Raw genomic sequence first — 26515 nt, 5'->3', positions numbered from 1 at the left:
GCTCCATCAGAAAGTACCAGGATCTTATAAAGATGCGTATTTTTCACAGATTGGGAATGAAAATCCCTATTGATATATTATTTTAACATTAAATGGTGGGTGGTACGTCACACAGGTAAAAAACTCAAGGGGCCTCCAAATCTGTCAGAGCTTGGATCTACCCTTAAAGGTGTCCTGGGCAAATACATATCGGTTTGAAAAATCACTTAGAAATAGAATCTAATAAAGTTTACATTTCCGACTGTAGCGCCATTAGAGGAAGTGAATGTGACGGATGTTGACCAATGGTTTTTATGAATACGAGGTTTTAGGATCACAATCAACAATAACACAGTTTTGAGATAAACGCAAATAAAGATTTGGCTAGTATGAAATTCATTAAATAAGCATACTTTACTCAACTCTATCTTGTAAACGGATATATGTACGACATAGAGTTTTGTGTCTTCAATAAATATGATTACGGCATTATTGAAACCGGGGCTAACTCAAAAAATGGATTTTTGCAGTTAGGCCCCGCCCCTATGCTTCTCCAAGGAGTCTCCAAAAGCATTTTCGCTAGAATATATTAGTGGTTGATAAATTTAATACTATTGCTTGATACCCGATAACAGATATACTTTTAGGAGAAGAACGAAGAGATTATAGAATAGGTAAATAACTCACCCTCAACAATAACGACGCAGGTGGTCTCGTCAGTTCCGTGCCTGTTGTTAGCAACGCAGCTGTATTTGCCGCTGTCTTCGGGTTTACAGTCCACAATCTCCAATGTCACCACTCCGTCTGAGTGTGTCATACTGTATTCATATTTCGATAGCTCACGTCCTGCCTTGAACCTAGAGAATGATAAGACAATATGAATTACAGACCCCGCCAGTGTAACAAATCAGTAGGTAGATATGAGGCGTCTAATTCCAAAAAGCGATAAGTCCACATTTGGTCAAAATCGAGAAAAAAATACACACGTATTCTTTGTATAATTTTACACAATATGTATTGATCTATAAATTCCAAAACGCGACATAACCATACGAAAAAAAATATTTTAAGTAATAATCGAGTTACAAAAAGCGCCAAGTCCGTGTTTCATATTATTTAAAGCTTGGTTGATTTCGCGCGTGCTAAAGTCAACCTATAAGGGAACGTCCAATATTGAAAAGGGCGTCTCCCATGCTGTAGCATCTGGTAAACTCATGACAGTGCCACGGAAATATGTGCCTTATGCGGAGTAAATTAAAAAGTGAGGTACAAATAGCGCTACGTCCAATTTTATTTTACCTATATTTATTACATTTAAGTGTTTATCGGCTGAAACAAATTGCCATATGATTCTAATTTCGACATAGAATACAACGGAAAAAATAATCTCACGTTAAAACAAATAATTGATGCTTGAAACATAAAAACGTTGTTTCCTGAAAATATTGAATTGTGGTCATATATAAATATTTCTTCAATTCAATGTTCTCTCTAATTTTATGCCAATCTAAATTTTGGATACATCCAAATTTTATATTGTACATAGTATTAAAATTTGAGGTAATTTTATTCCATATTATAATGACTATAACTGACTGGTGAGATATTTCTGAATGTTACATACCATTTGACAGTTGGTGTAGGTTGTCCTGACAAACAGCAAAGCAGTTTGCAGGTGTCTCTGGCTTGCATGACACGAGGTCTGAGCAGGAAAGTGAAGCTTGGAGCGCATTCGCTCTGTTCTTGCCAGAAGGTATAAGGTAACGCCTCGCGTCTGCGTGGCTCGGTCTCCAATCGTGGGATTGTGGGCATCTTCGGGACGGCTGTCAAGAGAGCGAGATAAAATATGTAAGCATTAAATTTATGCAGTTTAATTCATTAATAAATGAATTTAAAAATTATGATTTATGTTGTGCCTACACTTCCACATTTTTCTATAAACATTAAAAATACTGATAGGTTGTGATATAGGAAGGTACTTACGCTGTACGTTGAGGAACACAATCTCCTCACGGAATCCATAATGATTCTCAGCCCTGATGATGTACTCTCCCCTGTCTTGCAGGCGAGCTCTGTTGATTATGAAGTAATAGTCGTCTCCGGCATACCTGAATTAAAAATGCAATCAGTGAAGAGTGATATCACAGTTTATATACTAATATCACTAGTAGGTAATAATTAATTATATGTGTAGCAATTTTTCATTACGTCTTTCTAAAAAAAAAAAATAGTCATACCTCTTCATGAACTTGACGCTCTGTCTCAATTCCTGGTTGTTTCTGGACCAGATGACAGTCGGTGTGGCGACGGCGATAATTCTGCAGTAGATCTTCACCGATTGACCCTCGTAGCAGAAGGCCGATTGTGGTTTAATAACAAAGCGTGGTGCTGCTTGTCTGCGATCTAAAACAGGACAAGATAAATACCATTAGATATAGATATTAACTTTTAAACTATTACTAATTAGTTATAAGATATTATAATACAATTTATTGTTGTCCCTAAAATCCAGACAACTTAAGAAAATAATAGTGTAACAGGGTAATGATGATCTCACTTCCTCAAATAACTATTCCGAGAGTAATTGACTGGCGACTGTTTTTAAAAGGAATTTTTTGTTTTAACTCTTGTTCATTCTGAATATAGTTGAAAGATAGATGCAATGTTTATCATAAAGATTTTTTGTCAGTTATTTAATAATAATTGACAAAATAAATGTGAACTCACCGAATGTGCCATCATAGATCTTCCATTTCTCAATCATGAGTTTCCTGAGCGAGGAGTACTCGCTGAGTCTGCCGATTGGCAGGAGGTGATCTGACCAGCGTTCGTAGCGTGCACGCATCTTGTCACGGATGTTCTCGTAGCGTGATCCGTCCATGAGTTTGGTGCGAGATGACGCGTCTCCGGTCAGCCAGTTGTGAACCAGGCATTCGTGAGCGGTCATACGCTTCCTGAATTCACAAAAAAAATTAACATCTAGTAAATTGAATAATTCACATACATAAATCAGAACTCCATTAAAGATATTAATATAATAAAGAGTACTCATTTGACAATAATCATATTATTACATACATAATTTTAATGGAAATTAATCTTATTACAATAATTATATTGAAAATGAATATGTACATTATGTAATAAACATTCACCAAATATAAGTGCATAAATTGTTTATTATTAAAATTGTTAACCTAAATGGTTAGATGATTTAATTAATTATAGCAGAAACTTACTCTTTGTTCTTGACGAGCAATCTCTTGATGAAGTCTCTGGCGTCATCAGAAACATTGGTGAAGGCTTCTTCGTCGAATTCCCAATCGCAAGCCTTGACATTCTTCAAAGTATCAATGTCGTTGTTGCCAGCGAACGGTGACAAGCCAGACAACCTAAACAAGCATTGCAGAATAGTCTTTAATACAAGTATCAATAGTACATTCATCCGAATGCCGTATTCATAGACAGAATTAAAGATGTACATATCTGATATGGCATAGTTTAATAAATTACGATTAGGAGACTGTGTTGGTTAGGTTATGCTTTTGATATTGATACATGAACTAAATTTAATATTCTTAACTGTCTTGATTAGATCAGACTATTAGTAACTGTCGAATATTAAGTATATAATTGGAAGACTAAGCTGAAAGACAGTTACACTGAATGCAGACGACGAGAGAATAGATAATATTTGCTGCTGTGATCATAGTCCACTTAGGAAGTAGATAATATATAGAAGAATGATGAAATACTTACAGTACATAGCCTAGCACTCCCACGGCCCACATGTCAGTGTAGAAACCGACCGGTTCCCTCTCAACGATTTCAGGAGCAGCGAACTCGGCAGTTCCTGTGGAGATCTTCACCACTTCGTTGGGGTCCAGTTTAGTGGCCAAGCCAAAGTCAATAAGCTGAAACGAATAATACAATAAAATTATGAAAGCCAAAATGTATTTATTAAAATAAAATTCAAAGTTATTAATTCAGCAATTAATGTGATATGATAGATTGGGCACTGTGGGTGAATTGTACAGAATACACCAAAATATCAGTTATTGAATTTGAGACTTACCTTGACATTTGTGCTGTTCCTGGTCTGGCACATGATGTTTTCGGGCTTGATGTCCAAGTGGATGATATTCTGCTCGTGCATGTGTCTAATTCCCTCACAGATCTGTCTCATGTAATTGATTACCTCTGCTTCTGACATCTGGTAGCCCGGAGCTGTGATTCTCTCAAACAGTTCTCCTCCAGACAGGCTGAATAAGAAACAATATATTTTAGTTGAGTTGTAATTTTTACAGAAAAGAAAAAGATATAGGCAATGTTAGAAGTAAATATGTATCAAGGAAACAGAATAATTATTATTATATAAGGATATTATATAGATAGATATCCCATCATAAATCATCCGGTGTTCCAAATTAGAACTAAGCTCATCACAGTATAAAAAGTATTGAATGATATGTTAATTGTTTGCATGTGGCGCCCTCACTCATCAGTAGGGCCCGGATTTGTATGCAACAAAAAACATGGTTATATGCATGCACGTATGCACTTAAAATCAATAAAATATGCACTAAAACCGAAGAAATATGAAGTTAAAAATTGTCATTTTTTGTGGGAAAAAATTGTAAATACCCACTTTACCCAATATTACTGACAAAAAATCGAATAACTAGTTAATAATTTTTCAACATAATACGATATCAGAACAAAAAACACAAACAAAGAATATAAAGTTAATCAATTACAATTTTCAAAATAGTTTTTTCACAAGTACCTACAAATATTTGAATAATAAATGCAATGTAAACCAAACATAGCTTAAAAAATAAAAACGACACAGTTAACTATTCCTAAATACTATTTTCTGTTTTTTGCCCGAAAGAAAATTACATTATTTTTTTCAATATTATGCTTTGGCATTAAATTTTTCCGCATAGGTATCTGTCAGTATTTTGTTTATATGCGGAAAACTACCTCTCAACCTCCACTTGGGTAAACTTTAAATAATAGTGCCCGAGTTGACTTCACTTTTCCACTGATAAATCCACAGTTCGGAGATGGCATTAAAATGCAAGTGCATCTAAACAATCTTCCTTCCTAACTTAGTTATATTTCGATAAAATATTTTTAAAAAACTAAAATTATACATTCAAAAGCTCTAAAATATGCATTTATTTATGAAATATGCACTAATGTCTCAAATATGCTCTTACGTCTCAAATATGCATTTATATGCACAATAAAAATTTATTTTTGGATTCTGCGTCTTTCAAAACGGATTTCTTTGCAACTCTCATAGCTCTGCATACACCCTAACAAAACATGCACTAGCATATAAATCCGGGCCCTACTCATCAGACAACTTATACTGGTGGATTTATAGTACTGGGTGATGGGTTTAAAAAGCCCTTGAATAATTTTGTTCATTGTTAGAAGGGAAAATGATGATAGTTGACCTTCGTTTATATATACAAAAGGAAGAAGAAGAAGTAAAAATTTTGGGACAATTTTAATAGCCTGATATTGGTGACTACACTCATCTGCGAATAGAAATTTTTTGAAACTTTGTAGTTTAATTTTGTTGAAATAAATAAACAGTGAAGTAAGTAATAGTATATAACTTACAACTCGAAGATGAGTACCATCTCATCATCATCTTCATAGGCGTCGTGCAGGTTGATGAGCTTGTTGTGGTGCAGCTGGTTCATGATATCGATCTCCTTGCGGATGAGCTCGCGTTCCATGGCGTGCGCGGCGGGGATGAACTTGGCCGCAAACGTGTTGCCAGTGCGCCTCTCGCGGCAGCGGTGGACCACGCCGAACGCGCCGGTGCCTGTTGCAGAAGGAGACCACGACACTAAAAACATTGCTCTCCGGTACGGCATATCACAAACATCAATTCACAACACCAACGCTTATGGCGGTTATTCATGGTCGCTTAATTTATTTAGATGTGGTCGTACATTGGATCATGTTAATTATTTTGAGATTTGATATGACTATGAATGACCAAATTTACATAGGATTAATGCGGACACTCAAATTTTGAAATTTGTAATGTTTATAAAACACTTAATTTAAATGTTGTATCATTATTATATTCAAATAGAGTCCAGACATAATCCTATGTAAATAAGACATTCTCAGTATATTATTATGGTGATAATAATAATGTTATGGAAATATTATAAAAATCTAGAAAAAGGCTAATCAAAGCCATCTATGTTTGTATATAGTAAGTTTTAGGTTAATAGAACTTTTGAATACAACTTTTGTACATAATACAGTGATTACGATTTGTAATCCAGAAGTGAATTTCAATCTTCCGAATAATACATTTTAATCACAATATTGTAGGGTAATAGCTTTAAAAACACCTTGTAATATATACATAGATCTAACCATAAAAATTCTATACTGAATAAATGTATTGAATTTGAACCTATACATTTTTTACTTGTAATTTTGAAAGAGTGATGGGCACAATTTTTCGACCAAGGGTCGCATTATCAAGAGAGAATATCTAATGTTCCAGTCCGAGATATTAGCTCGGAGCTTAGAGCGCCATCACTACCTAATAACATTAATTAAAAGCACATAATGATGAAAAAGCACTCTTACCAATCTCTTCAAGAATGTCGTATTTGTCGTATACGGAGTCTGTGGAGATGTCAACGGGCTGTGGCACGTATTTGGAGTAGATATCGAAGACGTAGCTGTCGTAATCCTTTACCGGTCCGTGGTCTGCGTTTGTCCTGATTCTCTTTCCGTTCTCATCAACTAAAAAAAGTACGCGAAGATCACATTAAAACTCCAATATCAGGAATTAAAATAAATAAATGAATTTTAAAAAGATTCAAAAATCCTTAAAATTGTACGAAAATCATTAGAAACACGGTCAATTAAAAAAACCAAGACATCAGTAGAGACATACTCATTAAAATAATTATAAGGGTATAAATTATTTCTATGTGTTGTAATTTGACGTTGCAGATACGTATTGTTAATTATTGATGAGCATTTTTTACCTGGGTGTTCCTTCTTCTTAATCTCCTTCTTGATGATACTCTTGGTCTCAACAAGTCCTGAGGTGATTGAAGCATCAGACCTGCCGTAGATGTTCTCGGCATATATTCTGAACTCATACTGGTGTCCAGGAGCCAAGCCGGTCACAGCCATGGTCATAAACCTGATGGAAAAATTAACAGCAAGTTATTACACATAATTTTAACATACATAATATTATTTATAGAATATTTAAACGTAACTTGAAAAGAAAAATAGTAGGAATGGTTTGTGTTATTTTTGTTAAAATATATTGACATGGATGACTTCTGTACCTGGTGTTTCCAACTCGGATCCAGCTGCTCATCGGGTGTTCACGTTTCTCAACCATGTAGTTGGTGATGTTGGAACCACCGTCCCATACTGGAGCCTTCCATGTGAGTGCAAGTGAGTCCACAGAAATGCTGTCACAAGTTGGGAAGCGTGGTGGATCGGGACGATCTAGAATGTAACAAAAATAAAAATAATAATCGCATAGTGATGTCGAACCTGTGAAACATAGATATGTATACTATGTTTGTCTCCAGAGAGGCTCTTCTTTAAAACTAATAGATTCCAGCAGCTTAAAATGTTACAAAACATATGAGGTATTCGACGGAGCTATTAAATGCTGACAAGATCAACAAAGAAACAAGAAAATTGAAGGCACTGTGTTGTATATGGCCACCACACGCTTTGAGGGTGGACATAACAAAAAAGATAATTATTAATTTTCGATACTCTATATATTATAATAAATGATAGAATAAAGACAGAACATTCGCTTTTAAATCCATAGTTTGTGGCCAGTGGGTTCGAATCTAGCATCTGGCAAATTCACATGTAATTTTTTCAATGTGTGTTTAAAGTTCACACCAAACTGTAGAGCCAATGATGACAATGGTGAATCGTTTAATTAACAATAGTCTAGTATCCTATTAAATATTATTTTGAATGAATAGTTGAACTTACCGCTGATTTCAATGTTGATAATGGCGGTGTCTGATCCAAGCTCATTCTCAGCTGTGATCCTGTATGGGCCGGAGTCCAATTTGCTGGCATCGCGGATTGTGAGAATAGCATGGCGATCTGTCAAGAGAGAAAATATTATAAAAATATATGATTTATTTTTTTACGTTGTCAAAAATATCAATATAAATTTTATTACTGGTGATCCAATACATGGGAATATATTTTTCACTAATTTTTCATGAATCATACAAGAAAACAATATGAGTAGATAATTATTATTAGAATTTATTAATGTCATCTTTGATGCTTGATACAATAAATTATACAGTCCACTAACAAATTACTAAATTTTGTTGAATAGAATCATTTCTTTTTCTTTTTTAAGATATTTTGAAATATAAAATAGATAATATTGAATAAATATTTTTTACCTTTCCTCTCGACATGGTAATGGCCGCCAGACTCGATGTTTTCACCTTCCCTCACCCATGTGATCTTGGGCTTGGGGTGTCCGGTGAACGGAATCTTGACGATGACATTCTCTCCCTTGTCGAAGTATGCCGCATCACGGAAGCGAGGTGGCACGCACAACTTGGGAGCGGCTGAAAAAGGTGATTTAGACATGAGTTAGGACTTTTTGACATTGGTATTCTTGTTTCAAGAAATCAATTTGCAATTTAATGATCATAAAAAATACTGCAAGAAAACACTACTTCAGTGAACCCGTCATATTATAATTTCTGAATCTTGAATTAATAATTGACTTACATTTAGCACAGATAAATTAATTATTGTAAATCACTTCATAATTATTTTGATTGCATAAGTTGATGTGTATCTCACTCATAATAAGCAGCTCGGCGCGAGTGCTCTTGGTTCCTGCCTTGTTGACAGCCCTGCAGACATACTCATCAGCATCTTCACCATACACGTCGGTAACAGTGAGGTTGTGGACTTCACCGTCACTCCAGATCCTGTAGCGTGGTCCGTTGGTTATTTCACGGGCTCCTGTTAAAGTAAAACATATGGCATTAATAATCAACCCACCAATTAATAAATTATACCGATGAACATTATATGTAAAACCCCGTTAATTCGAAATCGACGGGACTGAAAATCGAATTACGAAATACAAAATGTATGGCAAAAGACAGTAATATTTAAAATAAAGTTTTGTTGCAATTTTGTAACATTGTTTCCATTTTCGATACATTTCATTCAGAATAATAGATCTGATATTAGTGGTATAATTGGTGGAAATCCACTATAAATAGATTTTGTGAATTTAGGGAATATTTCGATTTATGGCGAATTTCGAATTAACTATGTTCATATTAACGGGGTTTTACTGTAGTTATAGTTTTAATCAAGCAGATACCATAATGTATTATTATTCATCTTGAACATATCTAGTTAATTAATATCATCATCTTGTAAATTGACAGGTGGTATTGGCAATTTTCTGAACAAGCATTGTTGAAATTTTGAGATATATTGTGGCCTTCACAACAGTTTTTTCCAATAGCTTCTACTATTATAATGGAATTATCATGAATTAAATACATGATTGTTATGTTTCCCTTTACAATGGACCAACCAAGGCGAATGTATGCTGTCTCACCTTTGTGTAGAGAGCAACATTTGCGTTGTGTGGCCCACGGTCGACAAATGTTCACCGTACTTCGACACAGTGTTGGTGGTTCTACTTCATCTTGCATCAAAGGATGCCAACATTCGCCATGCTTGGCCCATTGTGATAGGGAACATTATAGTTAAGATGGCTTCCAACATTCAGAATTAGAGAGAAGCCAAATGAGGAATAAGATAATAAATATGAAGTACTACTTACCCTTGTACCATGTAATGACTGGCTTTGGTTGTCCAGTAATGGTGCAAGTGAATTGAGCATTGTGGTTCTGGATGCAGTTGGCATTCTTCAGTGGCTTCAAGATCTCTGGTGGAGTGGCAGCTGCAAAAGACGAAGATAATTATGTTTTTTTTTGTCAAGTAATCACAAGGCATTTAGAAGAACCAGGGATTAAGTATATAGGTACAGTAGAACCTCGATTATCCGGACTAATTGGGGATGAAGATAGTCCGGATAAGGAAAAATCCGGATAATCGAAAAAAATCATAATTGACAGGGAAAGACAAGTACCTATATTCAGTATGAATAATTTTTATTGTCTAGATTTACATATATATACACATATGTATAATATATTATTTTTTATTAAAAAAATCTATTATCGATTTTTGCTTGAAGATTAAAGCAGGTTCTACCGCGTTCCTGGAACTTACTAATGGTCTTTTCAAAATTTTGTTCCATGATTTTTTCAAAGTTGACACATCTAAAGAATTCCAACTACCTATCTGCTACCATGTAGCAACAATCTTTTAAATTTATTTTCTTGTAGAAGCCGATAACTGTTTCTTCATTATTTTTGTCTGCTATAATCGTCGAAGCATATTATGTTTTCTATATAAACGTTTGAATATTTCAATTACACCCTGATCCATCGGTTGTTTTACCGATGTGACTCTTTCGTCTTTGTATGAACCACATAAAAATACACTCTTCAACTTCTTTATTTCCTGACTTTTTTCATAACTTTCCGCTCTGAGCTTCCATCTTCTGACATTAAACAATTATTAGTAAACTTCATAATAGTTTCACTTTGTTTTTTTATATCCGAGATAGTTGACTTTCCGACGCCATATTTATTAGATAGATAACGTCCCGAGTCAGCGCGTTTCAAAGCATCGATTATATCCAATTTGTCTTTTAATGAAAATAGTCCGGATAATCGAGGTTCTACTGTATATATTTTTTTCATAATTACATGGTGAATTGAAATATAGATAGACAATAATATGAATAAAAGAGTGAATCAAAATAACAGTGAGGAAAGGTGTAAAATTAAAAAATAAGTTTGTTTACTTATATATAAACTAAATTTAGAAAACGTATGATATCTTTGGTTTCCCCATGTTTATAAAACATCTCTTCCAGTTCCCTAGATTAAGAGTACCCAAAATAGCGACTGCATTACCTTTTTGGATTATTATGATTATACGCTATCTCGGGTATTCACCTGTTTTATGAGTCAAGCGTTGATAGATCTCAGTCACAATTATTGACGGTAATCAAAATATATTTCATCAACAAACTAATAAAATATTACATTCAAAATGCCTAAAATTTTAGAATAAAAAAATACATACCTTTAGGATCGACAACCTTGACTTGAGTGCTGTTAGAGCTGGGTTCGGAGAGTCCAGCCTCATTCTGAGCAAATACTCGGAACTCGTACTGTCTTCCTTCAATGAGGTTCGAGCAAGTTGTCTGTGGCGCAGGGCAAAGAGCAGCATTCACGCGCTGCCAGCTTGTTGAGCCGACCTCGCGTTTGTCTATCCAGTAGCCTGTTACAATAAAAAATGGTTATCAGAGTGGTTCGTAAGAAAAAAAGATATAGGTGTGTGGAAATAGTTTGATGAATATGGTTTTAATTAATGCAATATGTCCTACCCTGAATTCTTGATCCTCCGTCAGTCTCGGGTTTGTCCCATGAGATGTGAACGAAGTCTCCTCCGATTTCTGTGATCTGAGGAGTGCCGGGTGGTGAAGGTGGATCGAATGGTGCCTTGGCCTGAAAACAATTATTAGTTATTAAAATGACAGATGAGAGGCTGTAGAAGATCTTATTTAATTAATTAATTAATTTAATTAACAGAATAAAAAGTTATTTTCTTGTAGCTTTAAAGAAGATATATCGCTTATTACCTTGATGGGATTGACTCCTTGCAGAGCAGGTCCCATGCCGTTGTCGTTGCAGGCATGTACCCTGAACAAGTACTCCTGGCCCAAAGTCAAGCCTTGGACGGTGAACATTGTGTCCTTCACCGATGATGCAACGGTGATCCAGGCATTTCCTAGAAATTTAATTAAAAAATATGAAGTAAAGTTACTTATTACTGATTAATTTAATATTTTTATGGATTCGTCATAATTTTTAGAAGCTTAACAATATTATCCACGTACCAGTAACATCGCTCCTTTCAACGACGTAATGAGTGATGGGCAGGCCTCCGTTGACCTTTGGTGGTTTCCATGCCAGTGTGCAAGAGTGCCTTGTGATAGAGGTGGTCTCCAGTGGTCCCTCTGGTGGTCCAGGAAGTCCGGTGATGTACACTTGGAATGTATCGGCCACTTCTCCGGACTTGTTGTTGATGGCCAGCCTGTATGTGCCTGTGAATCATTAGCAGAAATTTACTATAACATGGCGCGGTATATAGTAATTGTTTAGAATCCTCTCCATAAATCCTCTATACTGGCAATGCTGATGTATTTTTTCGATTGTATCTTTCAGCATCAAAGTTATATAAAGTGGAATTGACATTATTTTAACAGTTTTACAAGAAATCTTTACCAATTTTCACTAAAATGACATTTAATGATATAGTTCAAACAATTGATGTTCTACCGCAATAAAATAGAGTATTGTTAATTACCAGCATCTTCCTGAGTGATATCCTTGATGAAGATCATGATGTAATCATCAAAGGTGGTGTATTTGATGTGTGGAGTCTCAGAAATCTTGTGGCCATCCTTGGTGAGGGTGACTTCCATAGGCTGGTCTCCAGTGTAATAGATCTTGATCTTGGTGTTATCGTGCTCTGGAAGATAGAGGTCTCCAGGCATCCTGGTGATCTTCGGTGGAGCTGGTGGAATGAAAGTAAATTTAAAAAATCAAAGTTTCAAACTCATTCGTATTGGATCAACAAAATTATTAGAGTACTTATCTGATGTTAGATGTACTTTGTTTTTGATTTTGATATTTTTTTTTAATTAATACAGGTAGTTATAGAAGTACTTTGCAATTTTTTATTAAATCTTTGAGATACTCACTTCCGATCTTGACATGTCCAGTGCTGTAGATAAATCCAATAATATTGATGGCCTCGCAAGTGTAGTCACCTTCATCTTGCTCGCGGAGCTCTGTGATGTTCAGACGGAGAACTCCATCCTTGGACTCGGCAATGAACCTGAAATGTCACATTCGTATTGGTAACAAACGTCTCATACATCCATACATACCTTTATTATGAAAATTACTTATATAGTTCTTAGAAGGAATGCAATCTTATTTTTAGCAATTAATATATTATTATGATTTGTTTAAGCTTTTAAGGAAATGGACAAACCTGGTTCCCATGACAATCTCGCGACCGTTCCTCAACCAGCGTCCGGTGGGCACTGGCTTTCCAGCGGCCTCGCACTCGATGGAGTATGATTTGCCGAGTGGCAGTGTCAGGTTGGTCATCGGGCGCACCCATTCTGGCTTCGTGCCTCCCAACACTTCGCAGATCTTTATTGGCATTGTGCATGCTGATGGTTCTGATTTGCCTATAATAAAATAACACAAAAACTTATTCTATGTTGCTTTGCAAGGTAAGTACATTTTTATAATTACATTTTTATAATTACATGTGATCCCATGTAATGTATTCATGTGATTTTATGTCGCATCATTTTGATTTGACAATCATGGAGATAAATAATAATATCGACTGTGTTTAGGAAAAAGGGCGTAACCCTCGATTTTTCGAAAAGTGCTTTTATTAGGTAAGTATTAACAATGTATACAACTAAATACACGTTCTGTAAAAAGGAAGTAAGCCGCAAATGCTGATTTATTATCTAAATTCAGGTTTTAATTGAGCTTTAATTAAGTTTTAATTTAAGGAAAAAAGCATTTACCCTCAATTGTAATGATTTTTCTGTAATAACTTCTTTAATTATTAGTAGATCGAAAAGATATTACACCAAATCATCAATCATCATGCACTCAATGTCTGTGCCTATTTTTTTATTAATATTAAACTAAAATTATTCAAAAAACGTTTTTTGCCTCTCCTGTAAAATTTGTTCCGTGTGGGTTACGCCCTTTTTCCTAAACACGGTCGATATGATAAACCGATACTGGGCTTAGTAGTAATGCCATTTGAAGAAAGTAGTGCTGTGACAGCAATCTTTTTATAAACTATTTTATTCATTTAATTTGGAGAGATCCTGATGCCGGTTAGTAATTAAGTTAATTGATATCTCCGATTGCCAAAATTAACGCAATTTGTTAAACGTTTCAATATATAAAAACTACTAGTTAATTTCGTCGTAATTATATAGGATGCATGTGACTCAATTGGTAAAGCAGATGGTGCAAATCCAGTGGATACGGGTTCGATTCCCATTGAGTGTCGTAATTTTTTCAAACATTTTTTCTACTGGTTGATATCTGAGGTATTTTCAAATTATGTATGTTCAACAATCTTTTATTTACATTAATTAATTTATAGCCCAATAAGATCATTATACCAAAATTCATGACCTCTGTATCACCCATGTTTAGGAAAATAATTATATTCAATATTGATAATAATCTGGCTATGTCGACAAATTTGTGTAAGTACATCAGAAATCTAAATAATGTTGTAATAAATATCATTAATAATCGGTATTTTATTTCTCAAGAGAAGTTAACATTTATCAGATACGATTTGTGAATAATTCTGGTAATGATTGTAATTATGTATTATTCATTCCAGTGTATCTCCTGATGTTAGTTTAAATTAAAATTGATATTAAGACAGATAGAATTATTAGTTAAGACGACAGATAAATTATAATATAGTGTTAATATGAAGCTATATTGTAGAGAGACTAAAAATGCACATATTTGCGATAACTAAATAAAAATATTCAGTTATGAGAGTATGAAATCATTACATTATAATAATATATCCTTTTGATAATAATGGCTAATCTAATTATGGCCATACCTGCAGCATTGACTGCAATGACCCTGAACTCGTAGTCGGCCCTCTCGATGAGGTTCATGACGGTGTAATCCAAGTCCATGACGTTGTAGTCGTTGCACTTCACCCACAGAGCGCCACCAACATCGCGCTTCTCGACGATGTAACCGGTGATGCGAGAACCTACAATGATACAACAATGTAATTATTTCAAACAGAAACTGTCATGATAATACATGAGAAATTGAATCTCATAAAATATTGCATTAGGTATGCTTGTAGTTAAACAAAAATCTTATGAAATTTTTTCCTTACTAAGATGTTTGTTTCATGACACAACATCTATCATGAACATTCACTAAAAATTTGATGGTCAACAGAGAAGTGGCATACTGTAAAGGATTCAATGGAAATGCAACCTTGCATAGAGGGGAATCTAAAACTTCTACTTCATGACAACACGATTCTTATAAATTTCCAATATTGTTTAGTCAGAAAAATTTACCTCCATCTGATGCTGGCGGCTCCCACTTGAGGTCGACGTAGTTCTTGCCAACCTTGAGCACCTTGGGTGTGCCGGGCGGGGATGGTGGTCCACCCTTTGATTTGACGTGGTACTTGGCGGAGTTGGCGGAGTATTTGGAGAATCCGGCAGCGTTCTTGGCGCGCACGCGGAACTCATACTCATGGCCTGCATCCAAGTTGTATACCTGATGTGGGACATACGCATTATTAATTTAATTTAGTTTATAACTGGTTAGTAAATTTTGTTGCTGCGAGAATCCATAATATTATATTGCGGTGTGTTTCTTGAGCATTTCATCATTATTTGTTGTATTCTCTGTTTCAGAGTGTCGAGACAGAAAAGAGGATATTACTTAAGAATAAAAGTATTTGGATATTTGTTCTCTGAGACATTCCTGGCAGCCAATCGAAACGTATCATTATCCTGCATAATATATTGTTATTTAAAAAGTTACTCCATTTAGCATCCAATAATTAATATTCATTTGCCAAACATCATGGAAGTACAATATTTAACATTTCATTCAAAACATTGGGGCTTTGTATGAAATACTGGTCTTTCTACTTATTTAATTTAGTAGTATTATAGGGTATTATAAATAAATACAGTTTTTTTCTATTGATTTAATGTAGTGTGTAGATAGGAAAACTCAAAAAAAAACATAACCTGTCAAAATTTGTGAGAATCTGTCAGAATTGAATGTCGATTCGTACCTGGTAAGAATTATCCTTGACCAAGTAGTCGCTGGCCCTCCATATTCCATCCTGGACGTCGCGGTATTCCACTCTGTAGCCCTGGATGCGGGATCCACCATCGTGACGTGGTCTGTCCCAAGTGACGGTAGCTGTGCCGTTCTCCCATTCTCCGATGCGGGGCGTGCCCGGGGCATCGGGAACAGTGAATGAGAACTGTAAATATAAATAGCATATTTTAGAAACATTTTATTTGATGTTGAAATTTAATAAATGCTTTAACAATGATCCATCTGGGACAAGAATAATGAAATTGGAGAGTATGCAATAAATAAGAATTATTGTATTTACCTTGGCAGTGATGGGATCTTCAAGTGTGAGTGGCTCGGACACTCCATACTGGTTCTCAGCACGTACTCTGAACTGGTATTTCTTTCCGGCTTCCAAACTCATACAATTGTAGTGGCAGTTGCGGACGAATGATGAAATACGAACCCATATCTGGAAAGATTTGTTACATATGAAAATATTGTATCATGATTTGTACAATGTTGAAACTTTATTAACTAAATATGTATGTACATATTAGCTTGTACTGAATGTGTATAGATCAAAAATAATTTGAATATATTTTTTCATTTAATATCATTATTGGAAGGCTGAAAGCAACTACTCACTCCATTGTTGTCCATCTTCTCCACGACGTAGTTGGTAATTGGAGAGCCTCCATCGTCAAGTGGTGCCTTCCAGCCGAGGGTGCATGTGTCGGGTGTAATGTCGGACACGTCCAATGGACCCACTGGAGGAGATGGTTTGTCTACAACGAGGACCTGAAAAAAAAACAGCCGATTTAAGATTATGTGCCTTGTTTAAAAAAAATTGCTTCATTCACCACCATTTATCATTCAACTGTATCCAGTCAGTTGGTTTTTCTAGTGAACTTTGAAGTTTTTTTAGAAGTAGTTTAAATTTCAAAATTTATAATATTATACCATTAGATATTGGCCATTTAACTGGAGTTCCCATTAAAACAACTTTAGCAACTGTTTAAATGCGGCACTTCTAATTGACTGGTTTGGATCAATTTATTATAATAACTTAATTCACTAATCTTTGTATTGTATCTTGAAAAATAAGTAGACTATAAGGAAACTATTTACCTTGCAGCTTGCACTGTCTGATCCAACATTGTTGGTCAACAGAATAGTGTAGAGTCCAGTGTCACTCCTCTTTACGCACTTGTTGATGTAGACTGTATCATTGTCGGATGTCACAAACTTGATACGGTCACCAGGGAATACATCCTCGTTGTTTACATTCCAGCCAACCTGCAATTCATTCGATTATCATGAGCATATTATTTTTATAGTATTAAATTTATGTACCCACAAATGTACAAATAAAGTCATTATGTTTTAAAATGGACTCATGGTATTGACAATTTTGATATTCCAATGTTTAAAGTAAATTCTTCTTTTGACCATGTCCGATCCTAGTAAGATCATATACATATCATCACATACCATGGGCCTCCACAGAGTGAGTTTTTGTTTTTAAGAGAAATGGATGTTAGCCACTTGCTCAATTTATTAGGTCCATACTCTGACTCCAAACACAAATTGAAAAAAACAATAATACACATTTTATGTGTATTTACTAGACCCAGGATTAGAACCTGGGACCCATGACATTATAAGCCAACGTTTAAGCCGCTCGACCATCGTGGGCATAAAGATACGATAAACAAATAATTTTCTGATAATTTACCTTTGGTCTGGGGTTTCCAGTGTACGGAACAGTGATCTTGAGCTCCTCTCCAGCGATGACAGTGATGTCCCTGATGTTGAGGTCGCTGGTGATCTTAGGAGCATTGGCTGGCGCTCTGCACACAATGATGTCAGAGCTCTGCGAGTATGGTCCCTGTCCAGCTGCATTGATGGCGGCCACGCGGAACTCGTATTCGTGGTTCTCGATGAGTCCCATGACTTTGTATGTTGTGTCGGGAACGTGAGCGTGAGAAGCTTTGGTCCACGTGTCTTCACCGATCATCCTCTTTTCAATAACGTATCCGGTGATCGGAGACCCACCGTCATGCCTGGGCTTGGCCCAGGTAATAGTGATGGACGATTCGGTGGTCTCCACTGATCTTGGTGCTCCAGGAGCCGCGGGCGGGTCGAACGGATGTCTGGCCTTGATTGGATCGGTAGTCTGAGCCGGGTCGGATTGGCCATACTGATTTTCAGCCATGACCCTGAAGTCGTACTCTCTGCCGACGTTCAAGTTCTTGATGCGTAGGAATGGTGTCGTAACATATCCAGAAACTTTGGTCCAGTTTGGTGTTCTGGCTTCCTTCTTTTCGACGACGTAGTTTGTAATTTCACCGCCACCATTGTCCTTTGGTGGGTTCCAGTATAAGGTGAGAGCATCGCCTTCAAACTCGTCAGCCCTGAGGTTTTCAGGCTTAGCGGGCCTGTCAAGAACGCGGACGTTGATTGTGGCCGTGTCGTAGCCTGACGGATTACGCAGCTGCAATCTGTATTGCCCGGCATCGGTTCTCTTTGAGTTTTGCACAACAAGACTGGCAGACTCGGGAGTGATCTTCTCGAAGATCCTCTTATCAGATTGCACGTCCAAGGTGTTGTCGTCGGCGAACCATGTGGCGGTAGGCTGAGGGAATCCAGTGTAAGGAACGTGAACGCAGAAATCTTCTCCAGCTCTGACGGTAATGTCGCGTATACCTCCAAGATCCATGCAAGGCTTGTTGGGCTGTTCTTCAATGACAATGTTGGCAGTAGGTTTGCTAGGTTCGGAGTTTCCAACTTCGTTCACGGCAATAATCCTGAACTGGTATTCTTCTCCTTCCTTGAGTTTAGGTACGGTATAAATGAGCGATGCCACTGGGGTATCGTTGCAGTCGGACCAGTCCGAATCGTTCTTATGCTTCTTTTGCACGATGTAGCCCTTAATCTTAGCTCCGCCGTCGCTTTTTGGTGGACGCCAGGACAAGGTGACGGAATCCTTTGTGATGCGATCCGGTTTGGGCGCTTCGGGGGCCTCTGGGCGCAGCCTCTGGGTCTGGGCGGTGATAGGTTCAGTGGGCTTACTGGGTTTGCCTGGGCCGGCTTCATTGACAGCGATGACCCTGAATTCGTATCTAGATCCTTCCCTGAGATCTGAGACGGTGAAGGAAGTATTGGGAGTGGGATAGTTGTTTGCCTTGATCCATTCGCCTCCGCGCTCACGCTTCTCAACATAATATCCAGTGATGGGTTTGCCTCCGCAGTTGACAGGCGGCTTCCATTCCAAGGAACAGCTGCTAGCGGTGTATCCCATGATATCGGGGGTGTTGGGCGCATCTGGAGGATCGAACGGAGACTTGGCGATGATTGCTTTGCCATCAAGTGGATCTGAAACTCCGTAAATATTCTCGGCGCGCACTCTGAAGTTATACTTCTTGCCTTCAACCAAGTTCTTGACGGTGTATGCACACTTAGGGCAGAAGCCAGCGACAGCGTGCCAGTTATTGACGCCAAAGTCAGCCATCTCCACCACGTAACCGGTGATTTCGCTACCACCGTCATTTGTGGGAGGCAGCCAGATGAGGCTGACGCTGTCCTGAGTAATGTTGTTGTAGGTAAGAGGTCCTTTGGGAACACCAGGCTTATCGACGACGATGACTTCAATGTCAGCTGAATCCTTTCCGTGCTCGTTGGATGCAGTAATGGTATACTTTCCTGAGTCATCACGGACGGATTTCTCAATGAGAAGCTTAGTCGCGTCATTGGCTGTCTCAGAAGACACTCTATGTGACGCCAAGAGAGGTATTCCTCCCTTGGTCCATTCGACCTTGGGTGTGGGTGCTCCAGTAATCGGAATATTTACGTTGATAGGTTCGCCAGCACGTACCTTGATCCTGCGGCCAATGAGACCATCCAGCCAGAGTTTTGGCTTCTCCTTCATCGGTTTGGCGGTTAAAATGTTGCTGGGGTCAGAGGGTTTGCCAGGTCCAGCAGCATTGACAGCTGATACTCTGTACTCGTATTGGTGTCCTTCTTGTACGCGTTCATCAGTGTACTCGTTATTCCTGATAGGGTCACTATTGATCTTGATCCATCTGCCAGTGGCCTTATCTCTCCTTTCGACGTCGTATCCGAGGATGTTGGATCCTCCGTTAGAAATAGGAGGAGACCATTTAACTGTGATGTGATCCTTGTCTGAGGAAACGAGTTCCGGTTTGCCTGGTTTTCCGGGAACGTCATATTGGTTTTTGGCAACGACGGCCTTCTCGGTGTTCAATGGCTCTGACCTGCCTTGCAAGTTCTCAGCTGAGACTCTGAACTCGTACTTGGTTCCTTCAATTAATCTGGGAACTGTAGCGTGGTTGTGTTTAGGGTTGACATAAGCAACAGCTGGCACCCATCCACCTCCATGAGTAAGATCGCGTTTCTCAATAACGTAGCCGGTGATTTCACTGCCTCCGTTATCCTTAGGAGGTTTCCACGAGAGAGTCACAGATTGCGCTGTAATCTCCTCGTATTCCAATGGTCCTTCTGGAGGTGCTGGTTTATCAAGAACGATGACATCAAAGCCACCTTCATCGATACCTGAACTATTTCTCAAAAGCAGATGATACGGACCACCGTCAGTTCTCCTGCAGTTGACAATATGCACAATGGTGTGATGGCCGATCGATGTTATTGTTGTCCTCTCATCAGTGAGGATTGGCTTGCCTCCGTTGGTCCAGATGACCTCGGGACTTGGCTCACCAATGAAGTCGATGTCGACGTGGAAGATGAGACCAGCCTTAATGCGGATCTCCTTCAATGGAGTCTTGATCTTAGGAGCCAAATACCTCTCCTTGCAGGTGACAATATCAGATGGCTCGCTGGGCTCGCTCTGTCCGGCCGTGTTAACTGCAATGACGCGGAATTCATAGTCCTGTCCTTCAGTAAGATCTGGTACAGTCGCGTTCGTCTGTTTCGGTGGGACGTGAACGGCATTCACCCAGTATGGGCTTCCCTTCTCCTTTTTCTGGATGATGTAGCCAGTGATGGGAGAACCTCCATCGGTCGTGGGTGCGGCCCATTGCAAATCGACATGGTCCTTACCCCAATCGGTGATGTCTGGCTTTCCGGGCGAGCTGGGCTCGTCGAACTCGTTCTTGGCGCAGATACTCTTACCCAGTTCTAGCGCGTCAGACTGACCAATGGCGTTGACGGCGCTAACCCTGAAAAGATAGTCCTTCATGTGTATCAATCTGGTGACCTGGTGGGTGAGCGAGTTGCTCATGCCGGCGTCGGACCAGATACCACGGGTCATGTCCATTTTTTCTACGACATAGTGAAGAATTGGTGATCCACCATCGTCCTTTGGCAGACGCCAGGTGAGCTGGCAGCTTTCTTTGGTGATTTCGGAAACGATGAGAGGTCCTTCGGGCCTGGTTGGCTTATCCAGAACGGTGACCATGGCGGTGGCACTGCACACTCCCAGATCGTTCTTGAGGGTCAGTTTGTAAGATCCAGCATCTGACCTCACAGAGAATGGAATATCGAAAGTCACCTTGTTCATGAACACCTGCATGTCGAGCCTGTCGGACGGCTTGACAACAGTTCCGTTGATCTGCCACTCAGCGGTGGGCTTTGGAGAAGCCTCGATCGGGATTTCGTAAGCGATACGTTGTCCCGCTCGGACAGTCATATCCTTAAGCAGCATCTTATCGAAGTGCGGAGCGCAGAATCGGGCCTTGGCGATCTGGGACATAGATCCATCACTAGGCTCACCGGGTCCAGCCTTGTTTACGGCAATAACCCTGAATTCGTACTCTTCGCCTTCTGTCAACCCTGGCACGGTGGCGGTTGTCTGCGGACCACTAACGGTGGCAGCCTTTTCCCAGGTTCCGTACTTGGTTTTGGCCTCGATGATATAGCCGGTAATGGGGGATCCACCGTCCTTCTTGGGCGGTACCCATTCCAGATCCATGTGATCTTTGTCCCAGTCTTTGACGACTGGAGTTCCCGGTTTGTCGGGAGTGTTGTAAGGATCTTTGGCGGTGACCGGTTCGTGACCGAGCAGGGGCAGAGATTCGCCCTGCTTGTTGACAGCCTTGACTCTGAAGTTGTAGTCATGTCCCTCGATAAGGTGATCAGCGCGAATGTTACAGCCTTGCACCTCTCCGACGGGCACCCATCGCATGTTCTCTGAGTCCATCTTCTCGACAACGTATCCGGTGATTTCGCTGCCACCATTATCCTTGGGTGGTCTCCAGTAAAGGGAGCATGAGGACTTAGTGACGTTGTCGGCTTTGAGCGGACCTTCAGGTGGCAAGGGCGTATCCAAAATAGTGACAGTCAAAGTGGCTGAATCTGTTCCGTTGATGTTCTTCGCCTTCAACGTATACACACCGGAATCTGTCCTCTTTGAGTCGATCAGTTTGAACTTGGTCGAATAATTTTCGTTGACGATCTTGACCCTGTCGGTGTTGATAATGATGTTCTCGTTGACCGACCATTCTTTGACAGCGATCGGTTCTCCGGAGACGGGCACGTCGAAGTCGAAGTTCTGTCCGGCGCGGATCTTGACGTCAAACATGAAGTTTCTGTCGATCTTGGGCGCCTGGTTCTTGGCTCTGGCGAGATGAGAGTTGGATGCGTCACTAGGTTCTCCCTTTCCGGCCTTATTAACGGCGCGGACGCGGAATTCGTAGTTGTTTCCTTCAAGCAGGTCATTCACTTTACCGCTGGTGACATCTCCATCAACCTGAAAAATCACACGTTGATGAAATTAATAATATAACAATCAATATTTATTTTTTATTTTTAATACTATAATATGACGTAGGTAGGTACGAGGGTGGGTCAATAATTCCTTAGAAAAAAGCATTAAAACAGTTTTTATTTTTGTATTTTTTTTTTATTTCTCAACATAATCTCCTTGGAGCTCAATACACTTGGTTAGACGTTTCTCAATTTTTTTTAAACCGTCAGAAAAATAAGTTTTCGGAAGGTCCTCAAAATAAGCATTTGTCCGATCGATGACTTCTTCATTTGAAAAAAAACGTTGTCCACTTAGCCATTTTTTTAAGTTTGGGAAAAGGAAAAAGTCACTGGGGGCTAAATCTGGCGAATACGGAGGGTGGTCGACCAATTCGAACTTCAATTCTTCAATTTTAGCCATTGATCGTATGTGTGAACACGGGCATTGTCCTGATGAAAGAGGATTTTTTTCCTGTTTAAATGAGGCCGTTTTTCTTCAATTTTGTTTTTTAGCTGGCCCAATAAAGATGCATAATAATCCCCTGTTATTGTTTTTCCTTTTTCCAAATAGTCAACGAAAATAATTCCACGTGCATCCCAAAATACAGTAGCCATAACCTTACCAGCTGATTTTACGGTTTTCGCCTTCTTTGGACATGGTTCGCCTTTCGCAATCCACTGCTTTGACTGTTCTTTCGTCTCGGGAGTATAGTGGTGTATCCATGTTTCATCTACAGTCACAAAGCGACGAAAAAATTCATCCGGATTGCGTTGCATGAGCGACAACAGGGCTTTAGAGGCCACCACCCTATTGCGTTTATTGTCGACTGTGAGCAAACGCGGCACCCATCTTGCAGAAACTTTTTTCATGCCCAATTTGTCATGTAAAATAGAAATGACGCTACCTTTTGAGATCCCTGTAACCTCAATTATCTCACTCAACTTTAATCTTCGGTCACTTAACACCATATCGTGGATTTTATTGATCATTTCTGGTGTAGTCACCTCTACAGGACGTCCTGAGCGTGGTTCATCCTTTGTTGATGTACGACCACGTTTAAATTCATTTAACCAGTTATAAATAGTTGCAAGTGAAGGAGCAGATATGCCGTGAACTAAATCCAACTCATTTTTTATTTCCTTTGCTGTTAACCCTTTTATATTAAAATGTTTAATAACAGCTCTAAACTCAATTTTATCCATTTTTGTAAACAAGCAATTTTTTTTTTTAAATGTACGAAAATAAAAAACAACAACCCGACCAATCTGATTGAAACTTCGTAGCATACTGAATCGGTAGTGCCGCTGCATGAAAACAAACCGCTTACAGTACTAGTCGCGCCACCTGTCGGCTTTTCTAAGGACTTATTGACCCACCCTCGTATAACCATTTTTAATGTAATTGCAATAAATACCTGAGCACACTCTTCCCAATCGGGTGAGAACTTGTCCTTCTTCTCAATGACATATCCGGTGATCGGTGCACCACCATCGGACTCTGGCCTGGTCCACTTAAGTTCAACAAAGTCTTTGTCGAAGTCTGCAACAACTGGTGTTCCAGGCTTGCCGGCAGCGTCTATTGAAAATAAAAGAAACAATGTGATTGAGACAAGTCCATAATTTTGCCAAATAACACGGTTTATATTTTTAACCATTCACTAAAATAATGTTACTTGAATGAATAACAGCAATGATCCGTTTATTTTTAATAATGTATTGTTTATATCCGCATGATTACTTTCGCTGCATTGGTCAAAATCATCTGAAAAAACTCACCGAATGGATTCTTGGCTTCGGTGGCATGTTGAGTAGTCAACGGCTCGGACTTGCCCTGCCTGTTGACGGCGCGGACCCTGAACTTGTATTTATGTCCAGGGGTGAGGCCATCGATGTCCAAAGAGGTGGCGGGGCCGTCGGTCTCTCCTGCTGGCACCCAGCGACCGGTGGCTTCATCCATCTTCTCCACGACGTACTTGTCGACCGGCTGGCCGCCATCGTCGGCAGGCGGGTTCCACGATAGCTTGGCTCCATGAGCGTGAACGTCAGATACCTGAGAATATTAATTTTACAATAAGTATGTCCCCTACAGTTTCAATATAATATATATTTATTTTATTTACAGTACACTTTCTCACTATGAATAAGACATAAATTAAAATTACTTACTAAAACAACTGTCACATTAAATACTTTTAAATGAAAGAATCTTTTTATATTTAAAATAGCAGCAATGTTGAAGAAAGACAAGTGATTATCTTTTAAGTCAATTCCATGTTAGCACCATTTGAAATTATCACGTGGATTATTTTAGGGGATATTGAAATTCAGTTTAACTTTGAAGATCTGTATGTAACAAAGTTCTTACTGGTTTTAATTTGACTCAAAAATTAGCAAGAGTTTTTAGTGAATCTAACAACCATTGTGTCTTGAAATGAGCTCAACAGTCTTTACCTTGAGTGGTCCTCCTGGTGGGCTGGGTACACTAAGGACAATGACTTCGACTTCAGCGATGTCTTTGCCGTTGCAGTTCTCAGCAGTGATAGTGTAGCGACCGCTGTCGGCTCTGGTGGCTGCCTTGCAGTTCATCTTGGTGTTGTAGTCGGTGTGCTGTACTTTGATCTCGCCTCCAGACTTCACCTCCTTCTTGCCCAAATACCATTTCGTCTCGGGCATTGGCTCACCGGACACCTGTAAACGATTCATAAAGATTTTAAATTAGGTATTATATTAGTTGATTAAATACATACAAAAGACTCTAAAGAAATTAACCAAGTGATTCAGTGCGGTATTACAACATCATGGTATCCATATTGATAAAAACATAATATCGTCACTGTTCTGGCAGAAGACACTAATTCGAAAAAATTACATATTGAGTTAGTTATACCAAAATATTCCTTATTTCAAACTTTACCATCTGGAAACCTTCTTAATAAATAAACAGTCTTTATTTTAAAGTCATCCTTTTTACGATTACTTAATAAACTCACATGATCTATCATGGTCTACCATTTCAAACATTTTAACAACTTCAAAGTCAAATTACTCAAAACTAGTATTCTCCAGTTAGTGTGTTCTGCGGTATTAGGTATTTAATCGGTGTTAGAAACTTTTATGCCATGTAGACTTTCTGCAATAAAAACAATAGTGGAAATTGGGAGCCATTTAGACTGTAAATAATAAAAATTGCAGATTTATTAGAATCGAAGTTCAGTTTAGAAGCGAAAATTGTAATTAATTATTGTTTATATTTAATGAATATCTATTGCACGCAGTTATGCAATCACAGATTAATTGGTAAAAAATGATTGATGATCATATATTTAATGTATTACCACATATAATTTTTTTTATGATATATGTTTCGCTCACATAGTGAGTTTTATTCAGATTGACTTGACAAAGCTTACCATGTTAGAATAATATGTGTCATAAAAGAATTTTTTGTAGTAAATATCAATAGGTAGGCAGCAAAGTTACATTCAATGAATTATGCACTTTTGTCTACAACCTTTTTATACATTTACGAAGGCTTCCATTTTCATAATTCGTTAGACTTGTAGCTGTCAGTATATTATTGAGTATATTTTGATATAATGTATCAAATTATTCGACCGCAATAATAAGTTCCCAGGGACTCATTTGCCGGTAAACAACTTTTTACCTGTATCAGCAGATTGATTGGCTATATTATTAAATACGGTGTTGCAATAGAAAATTAG

The 26515-nt window shown here is 38.3% G+C and overlaps 1 protein-coding gene across 17 annotated transcripts in view; it reads right to left on the bottom strand.

Annotated features, from left to right (window-relative positions):
* Window positions 1-26515, bottom strand: part of bt (projectin protein bent) — a 229024-nt gene that overhangs the window by 4983 nt on the left and 197526 nt on the right. For all 17 annotated transcript variants that reach the window (XM_085953753.1, XM_085953755.1, XM_085953760.1 and 14 more), the window contains 33 exons: window positions 25245-25481; window positions 24570-24843; window positions 24209-24369; window positions 17809-22797; window positions 17202-17369; window positions 16719-16871; window positions 16393-16542; window positions 16063-16257; window positions 15329-15533; window positions 14848-15006; window positions 13213-13414; window positions 12917-13053; window positions 12520-12729; window positions 12050-12256; window positions 11792-11940; window positions 11537-11657; window positions 11233-11430; window positions 9857-9976; window positions 8851-9015; window positions 8439-8609; window positions 8008-8124; window positions 7332-7497; window positions 7020-7180; window positions 6613-6771; window positions 5617-5824; window positions 4055-4241; window positions 3739-3893; window positions 3219-3371; window positions 2707-2933; window positions 2217-2382; window positions 1963-2087; window positions 1604-1802; window positions 667-836 (listed from right to left, as the gene is read on the bottom strand). In XM_085953753.1, the coding sequence (XP_085809879.1) occupies window positions 667-836; window positions 1604-1802; window positions 1963-2087; window positions 2217-2382; window positions 2707-2933; window positions 3219-3371; window positions 3739-3893; window positions 4055-4241; window positions 5617-5824; window positions 6613-6771; window positions 7020-7180; window positions 7332-7497; window positions 8008-8124; window positions 8439-8609; window positions 8851-9015; window positions 9857-9976; window positions 11233-11430; window positions 11537-11657; window positions 11792-11940; window positions 12050-12256; window positions 12520-12729; window positions 12917-13053; window positions 13213-13414; window positions 14848-15006; window positions 15329-15533; window positions 16063-16257; window positions 16393-16542; window positions 16719-16871; window positions 17202-17369; window positions 17809-22797; window positions 24209-24369; window positions 24570-24843; window positions 25245-25481 (10564 nt within the window). The remainder of the gene's footprint in view (window positions 1-666; window positions 837-1603; window positions 1803-1962; window positions 2088-2216; window positions 2383-2706; window positions 2934-3218; window positions 3372-3738; window positions 3894-4054; window positions 4242-5616; window positions 5825-6612; window positions 6772-7019; window positions 7181-7331; window positions 7498-8007; window positions 8125-8438; window positions 8610-8850; window positions 9016-9856; window positions 9977-11232; window positions 11431-11536; window positions 11658-11791; window positions 11941-12049; window positions 12257-12519; window positions 12730-12916; window positions 13054-13212; window positions 13415-14847; window positions 15007-15328; window positions 15534-16062; window positions 16258-16392; window positions 16543-16718; window positions 16872-17201; window positions 17370-17808; window positions 22798-24208; window positions 24370-24569; window positions 24844-25244; window positions 25482-26515) is intronic.

The sequence above is a fragment of the Rhyacophila brunnea genome, unplaced genomic scaffold, assembly GCF_057557595.1.
Source record: "Rhyacophila brunnea isolate RB1 unplaced genomic scaffold, BYU_Rbru_1.0 scaffold_4, whole genome shotgun sequence".
NCBI lineage: Eukaryota > Metazoa > Arthropoda > Insecta > Trichoptera > Rhyacophilidae > Rhyacophila > Rhyacophila brunnea.
Note: the sequence above shows the minus strand (reverse complement) of the source record. Positions and strands in the feature narration are given on the sequence as shown.